Below are 22117 nucleotides of genomic sequence, written 5' to 3' on the forward strand. Positions count from 1 at the left end.
TAATAAAATAATTTCCTGCTTTTTGATGATGACGTGTTCCACTGTTATTTGTTATGATCAACTTTTCTATAGTGTCTTAATTATTCATCAAAACAAGGCTATTGTACTGCTATTTCTTCTCACTTAGTACTGGATAAAGAATCTGCTAATTAGCACAGCCAGAACACAAGGTCATTAGTCTTTACTAATTAGTTTTTACTAACCAAACTACTCTGAACAGATAAATTCTCTGATAAATAACAGCATTCTTTAGTATTTTTCAGCAATTAGAAATGTCTTTTTCAGCATTCAAATTGATCAGGGTAATCAGCAATTGACCTCTAACTTGACTTCCAGCTTTGGTAATTGCCCTTTTCCAAAATTACATGGAACCCAAGGTTATCCTGTTTTATCCAAACACTGATTTTGTATTTGCTGATACATTATCACATCATCAGCATGCTATGACAACCAACTTCTTACTTTTATTTTGTCTTTCTTGTGTAGCTCATATTTTGTCTAGCCATGCTTGTTACAGAAAGTCAGCCTGGCCATCACTGTTATCAGCACAGCCTTTCCCATCTTCTTCCCATCATACCTTCACACTTGTATTTCCTTCTCCATTGCTATATTTGTGATTTCCCCAGTTTTCATTTTCCAGTGAATTAAAGCCACACATAAAGATTGCATATGGTTTTCCCCTGATACTGAAAGCTTGTATTAGCAATCTTGGAATTCCTATCACCTCAGTATTTAGGTGGAATGTAGTGATCAATAAAAAGAGAATGCATAAATGTTTACGTTGTAAAAAAGAGTGCTAACATTGCCTTTGCTCATTGCTTTATTTTCAGTGTCTAGTGCTTTTAAATTTTTTTTTTTCTTCTGTGGATAAAAATCATCCGTACATGCATTGAATTTCAGTGCTGTTTCAGTATTTTCTAGCAAGAATCTGATATCTTATTTTCCTGACAGAAAGCATGGTCAGAAGATTTCTCTCCGTTCTGTTCAGGATCCTTTTCAGCCTCAGGCCTGCACACTGCAACCTTTCTCCTGGCAGGTAGCCTAATTTATTGTGCCCTCATGTCTCTTTCTCTTACTAAAGTTTTCCTTTATGTAAGGTTCAGGATCGTCTGTCCCTGCTGCTAGAAATTCCTACTGTCTCCTTTTGTTCTGCCTTCTTATTGAGGTAATTGTGCATCTTTTTTCTGTCCTGCATCTTCTGAGCATCATCCTCATTCCCTCTTCAGAACTGCTTCCTGGTTCCCATCATCTCTTTAGCATCAGTACATGTGACCTCGATTTCCTTTTTTTCTCTCTGATTATTTGCTTTATTTTCTTTCCTATGTGTTCCAGGAAAGGCTCTTCCTTCAAACTTCCCTACTGAATTAAGATGCCTTTTTCAGAGAGTCACACACATATTTGCTTTTTTTTTTTTCCTCCATGGGTTATATGTCTAGTTTTGTCTTTTTAACTGATTCTCCATCCTATTCTCTATTTTTCCATTACATTCATCTGCACTTTTAGCTCCTGGACAGTCTTTCCCATGAACTATTCTGGTGATGATTTTTATAAAGTCAAAAGACTGGTGAAGGAGGAAAAAGGCCTTAAAGTACCTATGACCAGGTAGACTTTCTTGCCTCTCCAACTTTGGGTCACCACTGTGGTGGATATTTTAATGACCATTGGTGTAATTCTGTCTTCTAAATATCTGTTGGTCTGTCCAGGTGGAGGCTGGTGACAAGAGGTGTCCATCAGGGCTTTGCCCAGGGACCAATGTCCTTCAATGTCTTTATCAATGACATGGACAGTGAGATCAAGGGCACCCTCAGCAAGTTTGCAGATGACAACAAGCTGAGTGCTGCCGCTGACACACCTGAAGGAGAGGATGCCACCCAGAAGGACCTGGGAAAGCTGTAGAAGGGGGTCTGTGGGAACCTCATGAGGTTTAACAAGGCCAAGTAAAAGGTTCTGCACTTCAGTTGGGGCAGTCTTAAATACTGAGTGGGAAAAGAACTAATTGAGAGCAGCCATAAAGAGAAGAACTTGTGAGTTGTCATGGATGAAAAGTTGGACATGAGCTGTCAGTGTGCACTCATAGCTCATAAAGCCAATCATATCCTGGGCTGCATCCAAAGCACGTGGGTAGCAGAGCGAGGGAGGAGATTTTGCTCTTCTGCTGTGCTCTAGTGAGACCCCACCTGCAGCTTTGTCCAGCTCTGGAGTCTCATCACAAGAACGACCTGGACCTGCTTTAGCAGGTCCAGAAGAGGGACATGAAGTTGATCAGAGGGTTGGAGCACCTCTCCTATGAAAACAGGCTGAGAGAGTTGGGGTTGTTCAGCCTGGAGAAGAGAAGACCCCAGTGAGACGGTCTAGCAATCTTCCAGTACTTAAAGGAGGCTTATAAAAAAGGCAAAGATACTTTATACTGGCACACAGTAACAGGACAAGGGGGAATGGATTTAAATGAAAAGAGGAGAGATTGTTAGAAAGAAATTAATTACTGTGAGGTTAGTGCGACCCTGAAACAAGTTGCCCAGAGAAGATGTGAATGCCCCATCCCTGAAAGTGTTCAAGGCCTTGTTGGATGGGACTTTGAGCAACTTGGTTAGTGGAAGCTTCTCTGCCCACAGCAGTGTGTGCTAAAATTGATGATATTTAAGATCCCTTCCAACCCAAATCATTCTATGATTCTATTATACTATCTGACTTAATAGACAGAAAAATATTAGCCACTCTATTTACTTCTGAGAAAGTGCTCAGTATTTTGGTCAAATTTCTGATTTTGTTTACTTAAAAGCAATGTTTTAGGCCTTTTGCTGCACACAGAATCACTTCATGCAATCAGAGGGCAGTGTGTTGTGTTCACTGAGGGAACACCTTACTCAACTCCACCTGCCAAGTTGTTTGCTTAAGAAAAGTCAAAGCCACTACCAAAGGGCTCTGAATCACACTGTGATTCACAGTGCTGTCACAGTCATACAGAAGAAGGAGATGCATTCATTCTTAATAAATGCGAGATTTCTTCATGGTTCAGAATCTGTCTCGTGAAAACTGTTTTTTCCAGTGTGATTAAGAAAAGCAACATAATTTAGACTTCCTTGGACAAATTTGTGACATCATTAAACAATGTAGATGTGGGAAAACTTGTAATATGTAACATAAAGACTTAAGTTTTAATAATTTTGTCCTATTACTTTCTCTAGATGTTTGCTGAGTGAATTGGATGTGTGATGAAAAGCAAGGAAGCTAAGGCTTTGCTGGATCACCCCTAGGACCATAATACATTGTACTGTCAATTGTTGTTTAATATCTCCCGTTCAATAGAAATCCTTGAAAAATTGTGACTTCAGTTGTTTATCTCCCTAGGCATGACAGTCTATACTTCTTTCAAAAGCAGCTCCCCATTTTCATAACAAACTGCAATGTCTATTGTCCTCAACCTTCATATTGCCCAGAATTTAGCTTTAATAAAATGTTTCATTACTCCTTTAAATTCTCAGTAAATTTCCTTGGTTTTTGGTTTTTTTTTTTTTCTGGAGAAAAGCTTTTTATAAATTATTTTGTACTATAATGTCACAGCATCCCATGTTTTTCCTGAAACATATCTTGTAAAATATTTAGACCCATAGGATTCCTCATGTGCAGACACATACAGAGACTGAATTTGCAAAGCTATAATGGATAGATACTTTCAAGTTACTGAATTCAAATCAGAAAAGCTGGTTTCTAGAGAAAGTTCATTTTAATATTCTATTAAGACAATTTTAAAGCTCATATTTTAAAAGAACTGATAGAAATAATTGTTTATGTATTACTAATTATTCTATTCCGGTCTTGTCCAAATAAGCAAAGATATAAGGAATCATTATTACAATTCAGCATCCAGCTTCTGTTAAAATACCTTTTAATAGCTTTTGCTACTAAAAAAATAAAGTGTTTATCTCACTTCCTTTGAAAAACTTTATTTGCAAAGAACTTTCTGCTTAGAGTATGAAATTATTAAAAAATATAAACATCACCATTGGCCTCACAGTATCAATTTTCATTGAGGAACAGGAAAATCAAGTATACATTTTCAACTTTTACTGTGCAATTTTTACATTTTAAAATGTACTTGTTTTTATAAAAATATGACTACTTGGTAATCCTGATTCAAAAAGTGGAAAACCACAAATTACTGGGACCATTTTTCGCAAAACCAGCAGCTCCAACCTCTGTAATTACCATGCGAGAATAGCAGTAGACAGTGTCTGCTACATCATGGTTGTGAAGTTATAGTTTTATTGTGGGTTAATAGGAAGTAACATTTAATGTTTTCCAGCTTCACATGAAATATTATTATCTTTGCATTACTTTCATAGAGAGAGTATGAAATTCCTCTCATCTGCACTAGGACTCTGCTAATTTTAGTCTCTAAATAGGATATGGTGGAATAACTCAAGATAGTATAGCAAAGAAAAACAGATATTTATAAATTTCAGTAATGGAGCTTCTGTAAATATTCTTGTGGACAACATTTATTTGTCTTTTCTGTGTTCGGGAATTTCCATACACTGGGTCCTGTCAAAACAGAACAACTACAACTAGTAGTTCAAACAGAACTACTAGTACTGATTAGTGTTTGTTGATTGTTTCTGTTTCATTCTTTTCTGCCCCACAAAATACTGTTTAGAATTTATAGCAATTCTCAATAGAAATTTTCAAGAAATATTTTTCATTTGTTCTTGGGAGCTATTCCTATAATACACATTGAAGACTGGGGCGTTAATGCAAAGTCAGAACTTTCTACTAATGAAATAAAAATTAAAACAAAATTTATTTCTGTGCACTTTTAGAATGCATTAATTAGGAAGTGAACATTCATAAGTGAATTTATTTATTCTTTCAGCTGTTGTCTGATTAACCCATCAAAAAAAAAGGATCGTGAATCTCAGAAACATTAGCAAATGGCTTCCTTTCAATTGCAAATGGCTTCCTTTCTTTGCTCAGTGTTAGAGAAAGACCTGTCTAAAATTAAGGCTAATGATTTCATATAAAGGATGAACTTTCATGGCTTTGGGTTTTTTTTTTTATTTTTTATTTTTTTAATTTTTTAATTTTTTTTTTTATTATGACTGATGTGGCTTGAAGTCTATTCCTTTAAATTTCTTTCTAGGTAAGCTTGGCAAGTTCCTTCCTTCTCTGCAAAACCTGCTTAATGTTATTTAGCACATCTGAAAAAAAATTTGTAAAATTTGTAATTTAAGGTTTAATAAGTGTGCTACAAGAGGATGCATTATATATATGAAGCTTAATATAGTTCACAATATGCAATTTAACTTCATGTAGAACTGACCTCCTTCAGCTGAGCAGATGACCACAATAGGGCTGAAGGGACCATCTCCTTTGTTGTTGTAAACACCAACTTTCACCTCAAAAGGAGTCAGAGGTGGCACGCTTTCATCTCTGTAGATGAATTTTGAGGCGTCTGAAGATGTCACCATTTTTTCCTTCCACCCACGCGTCCCATTGGGTCTGAAGGCTACAATATATCCAAATCCTTCTCCACTCTGAAACTCTTCTGACACTGGCTGAAAAATTAAGTTCAGAAACTTAATTATGATTAGAAAGAGTTTTACTAATATAAAAAATATCACATTCCATTATAGGATTTTACTTAACATACCTGTCCTCATAAGGACAATTGCTTCCAAAGAGGTATCTTCTAAGAGCATTTCCTCACCTAATCGCCACAGCCAAATCATTGTCCTAGGACTGAACAGAGTCTTGTGCCCAGAAAAATGTTTTCTTTTATATATCCCACTTTTTATTGGGATGCTTGAACCAGTTGTCTGTAGGTGGAACAGCCCTATCAGTGGCCTTGTTAAAAATATAGACAATATATTGTAAGATGATGTGTGGTGGGACTCTTTTGGGTTTTAGGTGCCAGACTGTCTAAATTCTGTTCCAAATGGGGTGTTAAGTCTTAGATATTCAATTCCAGGGTTCAACTTAATACTTAGAATACATTTTAATAAATCTAAGTTGTTCTAAGTCTCAAAGAGTTTTTACTTTATTTTTGGTGGAAAATAGCACATTTTCCTTTCTCTCTTCAGAGGACCTGTGAAATTAGTCACTTAAATTGGGAGACATCTGACATAAACAGGCAGTTAGAAAAGGGATGTATCTGTTTTACAGTCTGAACAGTGCAAAAACTAAAACTTACATGTCTAACTCAATGAATTGAACTTTTCATGCTAATTAGTAAATTAGCAGTAGATTACATTTACTATGAAGTCAATGGACTAGTTTAGGGACTAGGCTATATTTAACAGCTGCCTGTATATTAAACCTTTGTGAAATGTCCAAAAATGGGTGTCTAAACTCCCTCTCTTGAAATGCCCATCATAGAGATGCAGCTAATGGACAGATGAATCAGAGCTGGGGCATAGGTGACCCTGAATTCTCTCTCCTCCATGTTTCAAGTTAATGTCTCATCACCTAGCACTGCACTTGCAGACATTTTCTACCCATCCTTCTGAAGTTGTGCACTGTACATCCCAGAAGAAAAATAAAAAAAAAAGAATCACGACTGCATGGGCAGAGGACGAAAATCTAAGACAGACTTTGTAACCTAGTCTCACCCATGGGTCTCTGATTTTTTTGAGAAGAAAACTCTGGCCCTTGACAAAGGGGGATTTATAACACTCTCCAGTAGTCCCCCAACCCAGTCACCTGGGAAGTACTATAAAGTTACTTAATATGAATACTTCATACTAATATATTTTAAGGACTGGGGTTAGGTCCGTTCACATCAGGTACAGTTGTAGGTACCTGGTATTTTTGTTCAGGATTCAGCAAATTCTCTCCTAATAAGAGAGATGTTGATATTTACCGTTATAGAATATAAAGCAAACTGAAATCAGCTCTGTCTCAGCTGTCTTTGGTAGCTGATGTCAAAAAAGGCAGATGTGCCAACATAAAGCAGTCTTTTTAGATGTCCTAAAATTTGCCAATTTAAACAATTAGAATTTGGTGGATCTCTTACTATCTGAATCACTCCTCCAATTGGCTAAGCTAAAACATTTTTCATTTTAACCCCCTATCTTTATTTGATGGAATTTTTCTTGAGTATGTATGCATATATATATGTCTATGAATTTTTATGAATCTGAAACTGTTCATGATTAATCTAGAAGTCTTAAAAACTTCTTAAGAAAAGTCTCTGTTCTACTTTTTTTTATAATTAGCAGAGAAAGCAACTGTCCCACTGGTGTGACCATACATCTGTGTTGCATCTTGCATCCCAAATATGTTCTCAAAATTCTCTTTAGTTTATTTTTATTCAACAATTAAAAAATAATTGTTTTTTAAGTGACGCTCAAAACATTTTACAAGTCTTTCCTTCTCTTGGCTTACTTATATTAATCTGTTTTAGCTAATTTAATCTGTTGTTTACATAAGATCCAGAAACATCAAATTAAGCCAAACAGTACATCAGGAAGAAAATTAGTAGATGAATTAGCAGAACTTCAGAGCTGATGTCATTATGTCTTCTATTCAAAGCTCATGAAAGTCCACAATACTTTGAAATTTTAGAACATATTTAAGAGTAATAGTTTGTGTTCATGTGTGACAAGATTTCTTGTAAGGAAACCCCAGCAGAGTACTCTTTACTTTGTCCTCAAAGAAGTTAACATGAAACAAAACTTTTAAAAAGAAAAATCTCTTACCTCCCATGCTATTACTAATTCGTGTCGCCTTCCACTTCTGCCACTTACGTTAGCTGGAGGTGTCTTTGGCACTGTGTGCAAAAAGGAAAAACAAAACAAAACAAACCAGAATATCCAAGTTATTGAAGTTTTCCCCATTGCAATAAGTTGCTGCAGAAGACATGAGACTGTTAAATCAGAATAGGAATGAAACCACAGCACTCTGTGGTAAAGAAAATTTGCTCAAGCCTCATTTCAGAGAATTGCATACACAAGCTAGAAAAATCAAACAAAACATAAGCTGAGAATGAAAATAATATTGGAATAAAAAACTGCTTAAGCGCTGGGTCTGCAGATTGGTAAAAATTTCAGTGTACAGATCACTTAAGAGATAAACCAGGAATTACCTTGTTAATGTTTGTCATGTTTTAACACACAAATTGAAATGCCAGGAAACCTGATATATTTCAGATTTCAGGTAAATAGGACATAATTAATAATATTATTTTTCAGGTAGTTAGTGATTTAGAATGTTTTAATTATTGTAAATCTATTTTTCATTGCTCTACCGGAGAGCCAACTTTCAGAAATTTTAAAGCAACCAACCTCAAACATCCCTCATGATTTCTTACAAAATGCTAGAAGCAGTGCTACCCACAGTTCTTGAAAAATTGAGCTCATCATTTCAGATTTAAAGCACAAGAGCAGAGGATGAAATTCTTTAAAGTAAATTATAACTATCATCGCCATTTTTATTTGTTTTATCATATTATGTAAACCCAGAAATATCAATTGTTCCATTGCAATTGTATAATTTCTTTTACCTTGCTTAGTGCCTCTAATTAAACTTCTCAAATGGCCAAAGTCTTGAGTTTATTTACAGTGAGGAGGCAATACCTGCATTCACTATTTGATTAAATATGTCCGAAGATACAAACTTTTTATTTTCTTCTTTACAGCAGTCCATAAGTCACTGGTAGAAGTGTACTGTGAGCCTTTAAGTGTTAGGCCTTATTGCACGTTGTTTAGATTATTTAGTGAGTAGCACTGTAGTTTTGAACTATACAAAACAAAATGTATTTAAATAAATGTACACAGTCCTCTCTGTTTCCTGTGCCATTCAATGAAAATGCAATTTTCATCAGATCCTGTCTGTCCACCTAAGACTTCAGAATTCATTTGGGTAGTCACTTCTTTGAACCCTAAACTCCCCCTATAAAGAACAGAAGCCTGATTCTGCTTTTGCTCATAAATGATGCAGCTCTACAAAGTATAGGGACTTATTCTGATTCATACTGTTGGAAATGAGGTGTTATTTTGTCTGTGGCTCTTATCAAAGTGACAGGGGAGATTTCTATTGTGTTTCTCTCCAATAAACCTGCCTTCATCTGGCAAATATGGTGCCTTTGACTTCCTTCCTTCCTTTTCTTCCTTCCTTCCTCCCCGCCCTCCCTTTTTCTTTCCCTTTGATGTGGCAGAAAGGCAATGAAGCTTTCCTTTCAGAAACAGAATTTCCCTCTGGATTAAAAAAAGGAGTAGAAAGAATACAATCAATGCAACAGTGTGACAAATGGTCTAGCATGAAAAGATGCAGATGAAGCCTCATCTGACAGTTAATTAACATCCGAAAATTATGATGCCATCTCTAATGGAGCATATTCAAACCTTGTTTAGCGCCCATTTTTCTCTTGACTCTTTAAGGTATTTTTGGGTAAATTATAGAGACAAATGAAGATTTTATGTAGGTGCCTGCCACATTAGAAATGAGAAAGTATGTTGTAGTCCTTTGAAGCATCCAACATGATGAACTTATTTAACCTGCAGCACCCTCTTTCTGGAGTTTTCTTGTTAACAGCGTTGCAGACTGTGGCCCTATTTAAATGAATAAACGTTAAAAGAATAAAACTGTCAAAACGATGAATTTCTTTTGCATGAAACTAAAATGTACACTCACACAGTGAAACTCTTTCAAATGAATAACCATTAAAAGAATAAATGTGTCAAAAGAATAAATTTCCTCTGCACTGCAGCAAAGCAGAGCATATACTGTTAGAGGGAGACAGTTTGGAATGAGTAACTATTAAGTGAAGAAAACTATTAAAAGGAAACATTTTTTGCCAGACACCAAGGCTGTACATCAGCCATGCTTTCAGCACCATCCCCTTTATATCAATGTTATATCTGAATTTACTCACTCATGGCCTGAGTTTGTTGCCATGCAATTAATGACTTCCCAATCTTTATGCTGTTAATCCTCAGCAGTGGCACTCATGGAGATGCACTTGCACAAAATACACAAATATGGTGCCTAAACTTGGCTCCTGGAAAAAGGATACCTGCACCTGGGAACAAGGACATCAGGACCTTTTTTGTTTAGGGTGTACCAAAGCTGAGAAGTTTGGTATTTTTCTTCGGAATAAATACACCCTCCCACCCCCACTTAGTGCAAACAAGCAAAAATGTTGAAATGAATTTGCCAGGAGTTTGATTCGAATGCAAACAACAGGATTTTTTTCGTTACTGTTTTCCATTTTCATGAAATTACTGTGATATGCTGGAAATGAAAGTCAAATTATACTCTATTAAAACTTATCTCCTCTAAACCAAACAAAAACCCATTAACATTTTCTCTAAGAGCAGGCACAGAGAATGTAGCCCTCAGCAGTTCTAAAAAGCATTTGACAAGATACTTAAGATATAAATGAAGAAAAGGTGATATGAAGGGATAAAGCTTGTACATGAAGCTATGACAATTGATTAATAATTCATGTGTATCTTATCGTTACAAGCTAAATATGGATGAAAAGCAAGGAGTTTTAATATAGGAAAAAATATACACACAGAATTGCTATTGCAGAGGGTTTTATGTATAGGAACAGTGGTTATAACATGCTGAAAAATGCCGACAGTGTCATGTATATATTGTAAGCCTATATTTAAGGGTAAAACATTTAAATGGGGAACCTTTTGAAATGGGGGTAATACCATAGCTATGAAACCACAAACATATGGGGTAGATGCTCACTTTCTTTCACTCTCACTGTGTCCAAAATTTTGAAAATTGCTCTGTGCTTTATGGTGATTTAATTAGATTTTAAAATTCCTTTTTCTTCAGTCTGCAAGGCTGATGGATTATTTGTGGTGGTTTTTTAGTTTAGGTTTTTGTTTATTTTTAAATGAAAATGGTGGACTGCAAAGATGAGGTGATTCAAAGATTTATGTGACTCAGTTTTGGGAAAATATTATAACTCACTAAATATTTCATTTTCACATTATAAAAAACTGAAGCATAGCAATTTGACCTTAAAAAATTGTATTTTTTTTTCAGTTGTTAAAAATAGAAAAACTAAAACTAGAAGGCCAGATGAGAGTATTTCGGCTTGAGTTGACAGAGATTTTTAATTTTAGTCCAAAATCATTATTTTCGTTCCAATTTGCTAAAGAAAAATAAATAAGCAACCAATAAATAAGGAAATATCACACTGAACCTGGAAAAGCTAAAAGTACTTGTAAGCCAGTTTATGCTCTTTTTTACATTCCAGTCTTACAAATCAATTTTAAAAAATGTTATTGAATGAATAATTAATACTTTAAAAGTGTTTCTGTTTTGTGTTTTTGTTTGTTTACCTTTTTTTCCCTAAGGAAGTATCTAGTTGCTTATTTCAATGTGTTTTGTTTATTGTGAAGAGAAAATACAGATTCTTAATTTTGTAGTCTGTCTTAATCTTTTGAGAAGAACAAAAATATTTAGCAGGCAAAATTATAAATGATTATAATTGTTTGCGTTATTGCAGTAGAAACCTGTACCTAGATTTGGTCCCTATCCTTTAATAGAGAATAGGTGAGCTAAAGGGAAGAGAAAGAGAAGTAAAAGTCTTACTAAACTCCTGTTTTTAGACTAAGAGGTGTTGAGCTGAGCAGCCCGAATTTATAGTTTTCTCATAACCAAATGAGTCCAGATTTCCCCAATTCCAATTCAATACTTAGTTCACAAGGTCTTTCTCACTCTACTTGAATCCTGTATTTTTTAAGATATTTTCCACATGGACACTTTTTCTATAAATTCTGAAATTTTTGTCAAATAAAGAAAAATGGAAGAAAATGTTGATATTGCTACATTTTTTTTTGGAGATAAATTAATGAACTTGGCTTTAATCATTAAGAAATGACTCGTACCTTTTCTCAAGGTACAGTTGCTGTTACTTATTTATTTTAAAGCTTTTTATAACTTAAGATACAGATTTAGTTTGAAAAGCAACTTTTTTTAACTGTAGAAAAGATATAGAGAGGGGAAAGAGGGCTTGTCACCAGCTTGGCAGAACTGTTGAATGTGAGACCAAAGGTATAACACATTCAGTTTTTTCTTCCCAGTTTCTTTCCATTCTCCCTCTATATGCATGTATGTATGTATGTGTGTGTATCTGTCTATCTCTATATGTCCCCTGCAGTACACATCTGGAAAACAGGAGGGTGTTAAGTGAAAATGCTTTTATTCTGTGGAAGATCAGCCCTCAAGCTGTCACCCTTCCAGAATAACAAAGCACACCTGTTCAGGAATGAAATGTACAACAGGCCAGCATCTCAGAAGGGGATGGCACACATATTCAACTACTGGAAAATAAGGATGTCCCTACTGGTCTCAGCATCTGAAAGGTTGTTCTAATTTCCTAATTTCCCCTGTATTATTAATATTTGTAGTTAATTATGAGCTTGAATTCAGTTCTATTCACTGACAAGAGGGCCATATGTGACTGCAGGACTCTGCCTGAACAGTCTCCAAATCACCACCTATAGAGCTGAAATCCTGAATGCTGTGGCACACATAAAATACTATGGGACAAATGCAGGTCTTTTCTGCTCCATTTTCTGTCACACGCACATTTGGATTCCTTGTCAATATTAGTTTGAGCCTGCAATCCAAAGCCTAAGCAGCCTCCAGAGATTACAGCCAACTTTCTCCTTTTGTTTTTCTTCATGGAAAAAGCACATTTTCTACAAAGGTAGATCATGCCTTCATCTGCAAATGTCCCAGATGCAGCAGGCGATCAATTATTTTTTTCTAGTACAAAAATAGTTTTGATAATAGGAAAAGCTGGAACTTCTTTTTTACAAATCACAAATAAACAGTACCCCAACAACAAAAAAAAACCCTGAAAATAAAGCTGGTTGAAAATGGTCAACTTTTTTCCTGGGACAGAGACATTTCTTGTCATGCTGTGAAGAAATTCTAGCTGAGAATAAGGGCAACTTAATGCAACATATGGATTTATTAAAAATACAGCAAGTGTAGATTCTGCTACTAATAGAGTGCATTACATTGCTACCTCCTAAAATCAAGTTTGCATGCATGATTAACAGGTTAAACTTTGATTCCACTCAATTTCTCTCTCTCCATGTTTCCCCATGAATAGATAATGTAACTGATGCTCTGCCCCCAGGCTTCAAATGCCTCGACTGTCTTAGTGGAATGCCAGACATGTTTAAATTCATGTTATTGGCTTTTTGCAACTTGTGGACCTGTAAAATATGTATCAAGTCTAGAACTGATAAAAATGCTGCAGCTGGATGTAAGTTAGATGTGCCAGAAAATTGTGGTATTTTTTGTTCCAATGGAAATAGCAATGAAAAGAAATCCTGTTAACTAAATATGAGCTAAGTAACAAGATTAGAGTTTAATTAAAAAAATTAAAGCAACTTAAAACCTGTTTATTATTCTGTTGGTTTTATTACACCCTCTGTATTATTATTTTTGTAGGTATTTTTAGATAATGGACTAATGTATGGTGTTCTTGCTGGCTTGGATAAGGAGTGATAAGATAAGTGAGGTGTGGGGATAAAAAGAGGCTTTAGTCTCCAATCAAATTTTCTTGTGCCATTAAACTACAGATGCAGATTTCCATTTAAGAGTGAAATAATGGAACTAGAATCACACATTTGCTGCCTCTGTGGATTGTCTACACAGCTACCATTCAGTCTGATGGTTCTCAACTCTTATCTGAACACGAGTCGCGGTCACTTTCTCAACTGAGATGAATATTTCTGGATTTTCACTCAGTGCAGGGGCAACCTGCCTGTTTGCACTAGTTGGCCACATTTACCATCAGTGCAAATAGCCAGGTTATTCTGCCTGGGTCATGCAGTAGAGAGGTTCAAGCCACGTTCTTTCTGAAATATGACCTGTCATATAAATGTCCTTTAAGAACTGAGAACTATGATATTAGAACTGGGCATCATGCTAATATACAGTGTCCCTTGAAGCTTTCAGATAAAACATTAGTAATAGAGGTATTGTGAAAAATAATGGATCCATGAGTTCACTAAGATAGGCAATTATGTGCTAATTTGAAAACCCATATTAAAATTATTGTAAGACAATGAAAATTATTACTGGTTTCTTGTCTCTTTGGCATCTAAAAACTATAACCAGGGTAATTCCCAAAATCAGAGAAAGGCATTTCAGAATACAGAGCCAACAGACTCTGAATTTCAGGAATATTTGAAGTTAAGGAAAAGCTGGCTGCCTGAATGAAGCTGATTGTGAAGGCTCTGACCTTTCAAGAGTGCCATACGTATTATGTGCAGTATGCCATTTTCCAAAGAACTATATGTGTAACATTCTGGGCTTTTTCATTTATTTGGTTCTTTATTTAAAATAGAATCTATTGTTTTATTGTTGCAATTTAACAACTCTGGGCAGATTCTAGATTGTTTCTTGAGTTAAAGGGTCTGTTCTTTCTGATGGCAAAACCAGTGGAATGTTACCCAGAAATGAATACCAAGCACCAGGTAAAAATTCATCACACATTGCAAGCTTTTTCTTTCCCATAATTTTGTTTTTGATGACCAAATTATGATTTATCAATTCATTTTTACAGAGGTAAAGTTACAAAAAACCTTGAAAATGAATATGCATTAAGAGGAGTTTCACTTGAGTTATAAGAATATGTTTTAGCAAATAGAGGCATAGTTTGTTAAACATTGGGAAAGAAGAAGGACCCTAAAAACATGCCAGCTAGATGAAATGTATCATTTTCAAACTTCAGTTTGTCAGAAAAACTTAAGCCCACAATTTAACTGCACCTGGTTAATTAAGATACTGAACCATTCTTGTGAAAACAGGGAAAATATTCCTCCATCTGAAGGAGCATAATACCAGGGGTGCAACCTATTTCAGGACAAACTTTTTCTGGAATGTTTTTTCTCCTCTCTGATATGTATCATCTGAATAAATAGAAAAGTTCAAACATTAGGGTCCAGAAGAATTTGTATTGCCAATGAAATATGGTGCAAAATTAAGGAAAGAATAATGGTGGTGAAAAAAGGGAGTTTTTTAAAAAAATAAAAATTTGTGCTGTTTATTTCATTTTCATGTCTTCTTTTTCTTAATGCAACAAGGTATGGAGCATCTGAAGCTTCTGCTATCCAGTTGTTGAGTTTCACACTGTGGGAATCTTGAAGAAGGTGAGGGAGAGTTTGAAAGGAAGCATCTTTCAACATGCGTGAATGGGAATCAAATCACTTCAGTGCTGTTCTGTGATTGTACGTTGAAATTTAATATCAGCTAGCAACTACACCATTATTTAAAGCAGGAAATCATAAATATGTCTTATTACAACTGCAGGTAGCTTTGTTAGACTTCATCTGAAATAAGGCATCCAATTTTGGGTGCCACAATGTGGAAGACATTGATCAACTAGTACAAGTTCAGGGGAGGCCACTGGGCTGGAGGGGGGCTGGGGCAGTGGCCTTGTGAGGAGAGGCTGGGGGAGCTGGGTTTGCTCAGCCTGGAGCAGAGATGGTCTTGGGGGACCTAACAGCAGCTCCCAGTGCCTGTGGGGAGGTCACTGAGAAGGCAGGTGCAAGGTCTTCACAGTGGTGCAACAGGTTACTTAAAAATTATTCAGCTGATGATGCATCAAAACACAAAATAATCTGTCTAGGCATCCTAAATAACAAAAAAGAATGAAGAATAATCTGAAAATGTTCTGACATGTAGTTCACATCTGAGGTTTTGTTGAAATCTTTGTCCAAATCCTATCTCTTCCTCTTTCTGCTTCTTAAAACATGTCTTTCTAAGTGCCTAGGTATTTTTCTCAGATTCCCAGTCCTTCTTCATCTTCTTTAACTTGTGCAGAATGAGGGAAGATAAAGAAGATATTGTCAATAAGTCCATTGTAACTTTCAAGAGACCCAAATAAGATATATTGTTTATCTGGTCTCCCACAGTATCATCATTAGAAATACAATGAAATTTATTAAAATGTAGTAACTGTTCACAGTAGAGTGTGAACAGTGTGAACACTTAGAACACTTAGTATACAAGGTATTTTAAATTAAGTAGCCTTTTATGACTTTTTTATCTTGCTGAAAAATTCCATGTGCTGTCAGTGAGACAAGTTGTGAAAAATTTGGGGGAAGTGGCTGCTTAGTAGCAGTTGTTTGAAGGGACTGCAAAATAGCCTAATTTAAGAGCAGAAGTAGTTTATCAGAGGGAAGACAGCAATGGCATAAGGGTAACATAAAAAGTAAGGTAGCTCAGATGGAGTAGGAGAGCAGGGAATAGTTTTATTTGAAATTGTTGTAAGTTAAACAATATTCCTGTAATTAAAACAAACTGGCTCACCACTACAAAGAATGTCACCTTGGAACAGTGATTACTGAATGCACAGATGTGTACCAATGAAAAGAGATTATGTCTATTATTATATTAGAGCAGTCCTTGTTTCTGATACTGCTGTAAAAAGAATCTTTTTGTCCTTTCCTTACCTGCTTCATTGGTTCTGATCACTCGAGACGGTGCACTTGGGTCTCCAGTCCCAATTTTATTGGTTGCTACTACTCTGAACTCATACTCCACCCAAGGGTTCAGTTCCACAGCCATAGCAGACTCCATGTCACCACTTATCAGATCTGGAACTGGAGACAATAGAGAAATGTATAGGTCACTCAGAAATCTGAAGCTGGCATGCAGTATCTCAACAGAAACAGAATTTGTGGTACAACATGGCCATTAGAAATGATCGACATCAAGAATCTAACATGTCAGAAATCGCAGCTAGCTTTTTGGCACTGTAGTATTCCTGAAAAGACACAGATTGAAGGATTTAGGGGAGAGCTTTCTGCTTTTCATAGATGCATCGTGGCAGGTGTCTTTGTGCTGTCCTTTCAGAGCTGTTGCTAAGTAACACAAAAGGAATAAAGAAAAGAAAAAAATAAATCAGTGATTTTAATTTGTCATTGTTTTCTGAAGAGTATCTTTTCCTGTAGTTGCCAGTGATTATTACTGTTAAGAGCAGGAGTTTTGAACAGTCTACTTGTGCTGTTTGAAAATTTTTCTCACCTGTTTTTACGGTCTGCCAGCCAAGAGAAAAAGGACTGCGTGCTTGCAGGTTGTAGAGGGAGATAGGGCTGTGATTGTCTGCCCCAGGACTCCAGGAGAGTGTTGCTGTTGTGTCTGTAATTTCCTCCACTATTACAACCCCTGGGGGACCAGGAGGACCTGGAAATAAAGTGGAATAATCAAACAGACTACACCATCATCGTGGATGTGCAGCATTATTACAGGAGATTCATTCTGTAGGGACCCAGTGGAGTTCAACATCCATGAAATACGACAGCTAAGATACACAGTACTACATCACGGAGATACCTCATTTCCACGATTTCTGATGGTAAACTGTGATTGTTGCTGTTCTTTAGATGCTGCGTGAGTGAACATCAATTAACTTGTCAGAGTGACAGCTGAAGAACTAAAAATAGAAACAGATTTAAAAACACACCCAAAACTCCATTATAATTGTTCTGAACCTAAAATTAGAGGAAAAAAGGAGGAACTTTAGGAAACATCCAGGCTAGACTGAACAGTCACAGTTATCTCCTTGTGTGAGACTTGTCAGTGAGAAAGACATAAGGCAAGGAAAATGAAGCACAGGAGGATGTTCTTCAAGAAGAACAATAATATCACTAATGCCTGAATCAAGAATACAGCATTCATTCTTTTTCTCAAATTCAAATGCTCAGGATAGCTGCCTGGAATCCTGCTGGAAGTCCATTAGCTGTTTAATGGAAAGCTACTAAAATGAAGACAAAACCCCAAATCAAATAATTTAAAAGCTGAAAATTACTTAGGGGTCATTAAAACCCAAAAAAAAAACCACACAAAAACTTCTTAATTTGAAAAGTAAAGGATTTTTTTTTTCCATTCAGCTGCTCTAAATGAGGGTATGCTAGTCACCATTTGTATAGGCCATGTGACTGCTACAATAAGTGAGATCTCTTGTAACAAACATGACTTTGCAAAGAAAAATGTGGCTGTAACATCCCACTCCCATCCATAATTTTCTTATTTAATTCTTCTTGATGATATGACTGATGTTTGAAAACATTGTCTATTTACACTTGCTGAACTAAGTTGGAGGCAAGTTTGTCCTGGTTCAGGATCCTCCTCCATAGGATTGTTTTTAACCAGATGTTTTGGGGAAAATGTGTAAATGCAAAACAAAGCTCTTTCTTGTGGTTTCTTATACTTAAAAGCTTATGTAGGTCCTGGAGGACAGAACTTGGTACTGCCATAAAATATTCATATCTATAATTATTTATGAAAAATAATTTAAAATTATGAAAAATAATTTTTTTTGCATCCAAGACCCTTCTAATTGTTTTCCATCTTCTTGCTATTGAAGGCTGATGTTTTACTTGTGCTCCTACACAGATGGAGGACTGTGAAATCAGAAATGCACTAACTGACACTTTCTCCCAAAATGGAACTGCAGGAAGGGAACAAAACTTCATTAACAGAAAGCCATTGCTGATACACTTTTGAGGGAACCCAATGCTGTTTGAACATATCATGAGCTGTAGCAAAGTCGAACCTTTGGAAACCTGAGCTCTTGTGAATGCTGTGGTCCCACTTGCTGAAGTGTCAGAGCTCAGCACTTGCAGATCAAAGTGGCAAACACAGGGATCTGACGTGTCCCTTCAAACAAGAAGATGCAGCCAGTGTTTCTGCACTGCAAAGTTCAGCATTTTTATATTTTAGTGCTATTTCATGCAATCAAATCTTTTCTGGCTGGGTTTCTTAGTGCATGATTAGAAACAAATTCATCTGAACATCAAAGGCTAAAAAACCCTATTAATTGAAGCATTTGTATATACTGTGATTTTTTGTCATTTGCAGCTGCAAATAGCTTTATGTTTCCTCTGATATGCCTTCAACTAAAACATGGTTACATGAGCTGTGACAGCAGTAGGATCAGAATTTTGTAATAGCTGGACTCAATATCTTCAGAGTGAAAGAAACATTGAATCCTATAAATGAGACAGCAAATTGTGCTATTCACTTGCCTCTATTTACTTGCCAATGATCTACAAGCAACTAATTGACAATAAAATGTTGGAAATACATGGTATTCAGAAATAATAGCTACAAGAAAGAGAAAAAATGTTTGAAATTCAGGAGATTCAATTCAGTAAATTTTAGTACTATGGATGTATGATGGGAGAATATTATCTTCACAACACACTGCAGTGTTCACAGGAGCTCAGGATATGGCTCTGGGCCATAGGAAGAACAAGGAACAAGGTTTTTCACTTCCATGGGCAATGAACATCTTCACTGCTGGGAATTTCTCCTCTTCGCTTGCTCTACCTGCTCATCAGGCTTGTCTTTGTTGCTGTCGGTGCCTTTGACCGAGCCACAAGCAATGGCTGGAATAAAGTGGTGCCTCCCATTGGACCAGGACCTTGCAGCTCCTGGCCTTCTGGAGTCCCATTTCATTTGCAGTGGAAATGGCTTGCTTTTCCTCTTTGGAGAAAACGTCGCAGAAAAATGTGTTCTCTGCACTCCTGCCTTCCTGCCACATGTTTTCTGCTCCTTGCTGGGAAGCACCAGGTCAGATCTTTGTCTCAGAAGAGAAAGTCCTGGGGCTAATTTAATAAAATAGGGTGATTCTTCAATCTCCATCCTCTACTGTTTCAGGCTATCTGTTGATCTAGAAAAATATTAGTGAAATTTTTATTTGTAGCCATGAGGGAAAGTTTAGAGGAAAGCTGGGGTTTTGATACAATCATATGCTTTTACTGGGTTGGAGCCCTAGGCCCAGAATTATATAATGGTCCCAAGAATAAATAAGATTAAAGAGAAATATTTTAGTACATTTCTTCTATAACGGTATTCCTCCCATGCACTCTGAATATTGTTAAAGTGTTTCTAGCCACTATATTATAACAAAGGAATATGCACCTTGCTGATATTAAAGGATGTAAAATAATATTTATGCAGACATTCCCTGCTAAATTCTCAATATACTTTGTTGTCAGAGTTCTCTCCTGCTTTTTAAATGTTTTAGGTGCATTCTTAGGCATGACAGTATGTCATTATGCTTTCGGAGATGTGTGCTTTTACACAGTCTGCAGGGTGACTGCTAAAAAGCATTTCAATTTCCAACAGCAGGCATTCTTGAAAGTGGATTAATAAAGGACAAAGGCCTCAGTGATGACAAATGTATGACAGCTAGCCAGGACATGAGTGCTATGCAGATGTCACTCATTTTTGTAGAAATCTCATTAAATTTGATGCTTGGATGTTATCATTCATGGTGTCAGTCAGATGGCTAATGCAGAAAGGCTTTTCTCCCAAGGGCTGTGTTATTGCTCAGGATCTCTAAAACAATTTTTTAGCTGAGAATAGCCAATTGAGGAAAAAATGCATGGTCTGTTCAGATGCTTATCTGGAAACTAGACAGAAAATGACTGGTCATAAATGCACTGTAGTGCAGTTGACCTTCATGAAGAAGACATTTGGGGCTGTGATAGGCTCTTATACAACTCCAGGAGCACTGGGACCCCACTGTCAAGGATATTAGTCAGTTATCTCCTTTCAGAGCAATTCCATAGATTGATACTTCATTTCAGGACATGCATGACTGCATTTTGGCAAATTTGTTTTATGTATCCTTTTATTGTTGGAATGATCATCCTGAGAGTTTGTTAGATTGCTTCCCATGATACAATGTTAATGTGAGAGTTCTTGAAAAACAATTACCAAAAATAGCTGTAGTCATTCAGTGAGGCAGTGCCCTTTCCTATGTATCCCAGAATATGCACTGATTTACTTCACTGCTGCCTGACTGGGAGAATTCTTACTTTTACCAAACAGCTAAGAAGCCTGATAAGTAGCAGTTCACAAACATAGATTTCTTAACCTGAATGTTTTTGCTTTTTGAATGACAAGGTGCACTGGCTTGTCATCAAGAAGGTGAGAGGCTGAGAAAAAGAGGATAAGAAAGAGGCAGTAACTACAGAACAGTGGGAAAGGCACATAGAACTGCAGCATAAAACAGGAGCTTGACTGTTGCAGCATAAATCCCTTTTGCTGTACCCAGCTATGTTAGACTATGTGTTCACACATGGTGGAGGAGACCATGGAGAGAAATTTGGGTGTATAGTAGATGCTAGAGACACTCTGGTTTTAGTGGATACATCCATAACCCCAGTCCCTCCATGCATGGTTTCTGTAAGGTACATAAGGGCTGTGGGCTGATGGAGAGGTTATAACCCAGCCAGTGTCAGGATAGACAGGATGGTTAGGTGTAGGGTTGGAATGTAAGAAAAAGAAGACATTGATTATTTCAGCCTGAACAGTCTCACTTCATTTCAGGGATGAGGGTCAAGATAAATCCCTGGTGTACTGCCTGAGAAGTCCCTTAGTGGTACCTGTCATGTTGTGCCCCTTTGCCCTGATGACTTCTCTGCCTTGTGAAAACCTAAAAATAGTGAATTTGGATGAGGCACCCTTGAGAGCTGCTGATTTTTCTGAGCTCAGAAAGCCGTCCAGAACCTCTGAGCTGGAATTCTGTGTAGTGGTAGTTGTTGACACAAATGTATGGGCAGGGCAGGGAACTTGAATTTCATATAAGGTTTACAAGCACTACTAACCTAGGAATTGGTCCTGGATGACATTGCTAGCAGTTCCCAAACAGAGTAAGAGACTGGGTTTTGGCAGTGTCTCTTTCTCTGGCATGGCCTGCTGACTACCTTTAGGGCTGCAGAGCATCCCTTGCCAGCTGTCCCAACCCTGGTCCATGCTGTTTCCTTCACTCTCTCCAGTCCTACTGTGAGCACCAGCACTCCCAGGACTACGGGTGTCTTTTTCAGACACTGAGTTAATAAACATAATCACATCTGATCATTAATTTAGTATTTGTTTCTAGACACTTTTTGATTGAAGTAAGTTCATACCTATAAGTTGATGCTTGGAAAAAAAGCTTCTTAGAACAAAGGATCATTTTTAAACTCTTGAAAAAAACCATCTTTTAAAAGATATGAATATATTTCTATTTAATATAATTAAATAAAAAAAAAGTCCTACTACAAGATCAAATTGCTGGGAATATTTTGGTGAAGTCTGTAGGCTAGAAGTCTGGTTCTCCATCTAGAGTAATATA

General features: G+C 36.6%; 1 protein-coding gene across 1 annotated transcript in view; it reads right to left on the reverse strand.

Annotated features, from left to right (window-relative positions):
• The window catches only part of CNTN5 (contactin 5), a 231939-nt gene that overhangs the window by 16856 nt on the left and 192966 nt on the right, over positions 1-22117 (reverse strand). The window contains exons 15-18 of the mRNA XM_041487128.1: positions 17014-17172; positions 16440-16589; positions 7695-7765; positions 5318-5552 (exon numbers count right to left, since the gene is read on the reverse strand). Coding sequence (XP_041343062.1) covers positions 5318-5552; positions 7695-7765; positions 16440-16589; positions 17014-17172 — 615 coding nt within the window. The remainder of the gene's footprint in view (positions 1-5317; positions 5553-7694; positions 7766-16439; positions 16590-17013; positions 17173-22117) is intronic.

Source organism: Pyrgilauda ruficollis, unplaced genomic scaffold, assembly GCF_017590135.1.
Source record: "Pyrgilauda ruficollis isolate IOZ18807 unplaced genomic scaffold, ASM1759013v1 scaffold8, whole genome shotgun sequence".
In the NCBI taxonomy this organism is placed as follows: domain Eukaryota; kingdom Metazoa; phylum Chordata; class Aves; order Passeriformes; family Passeridae; genus Pyrgilauda; species Pyrgilauda ruficollis.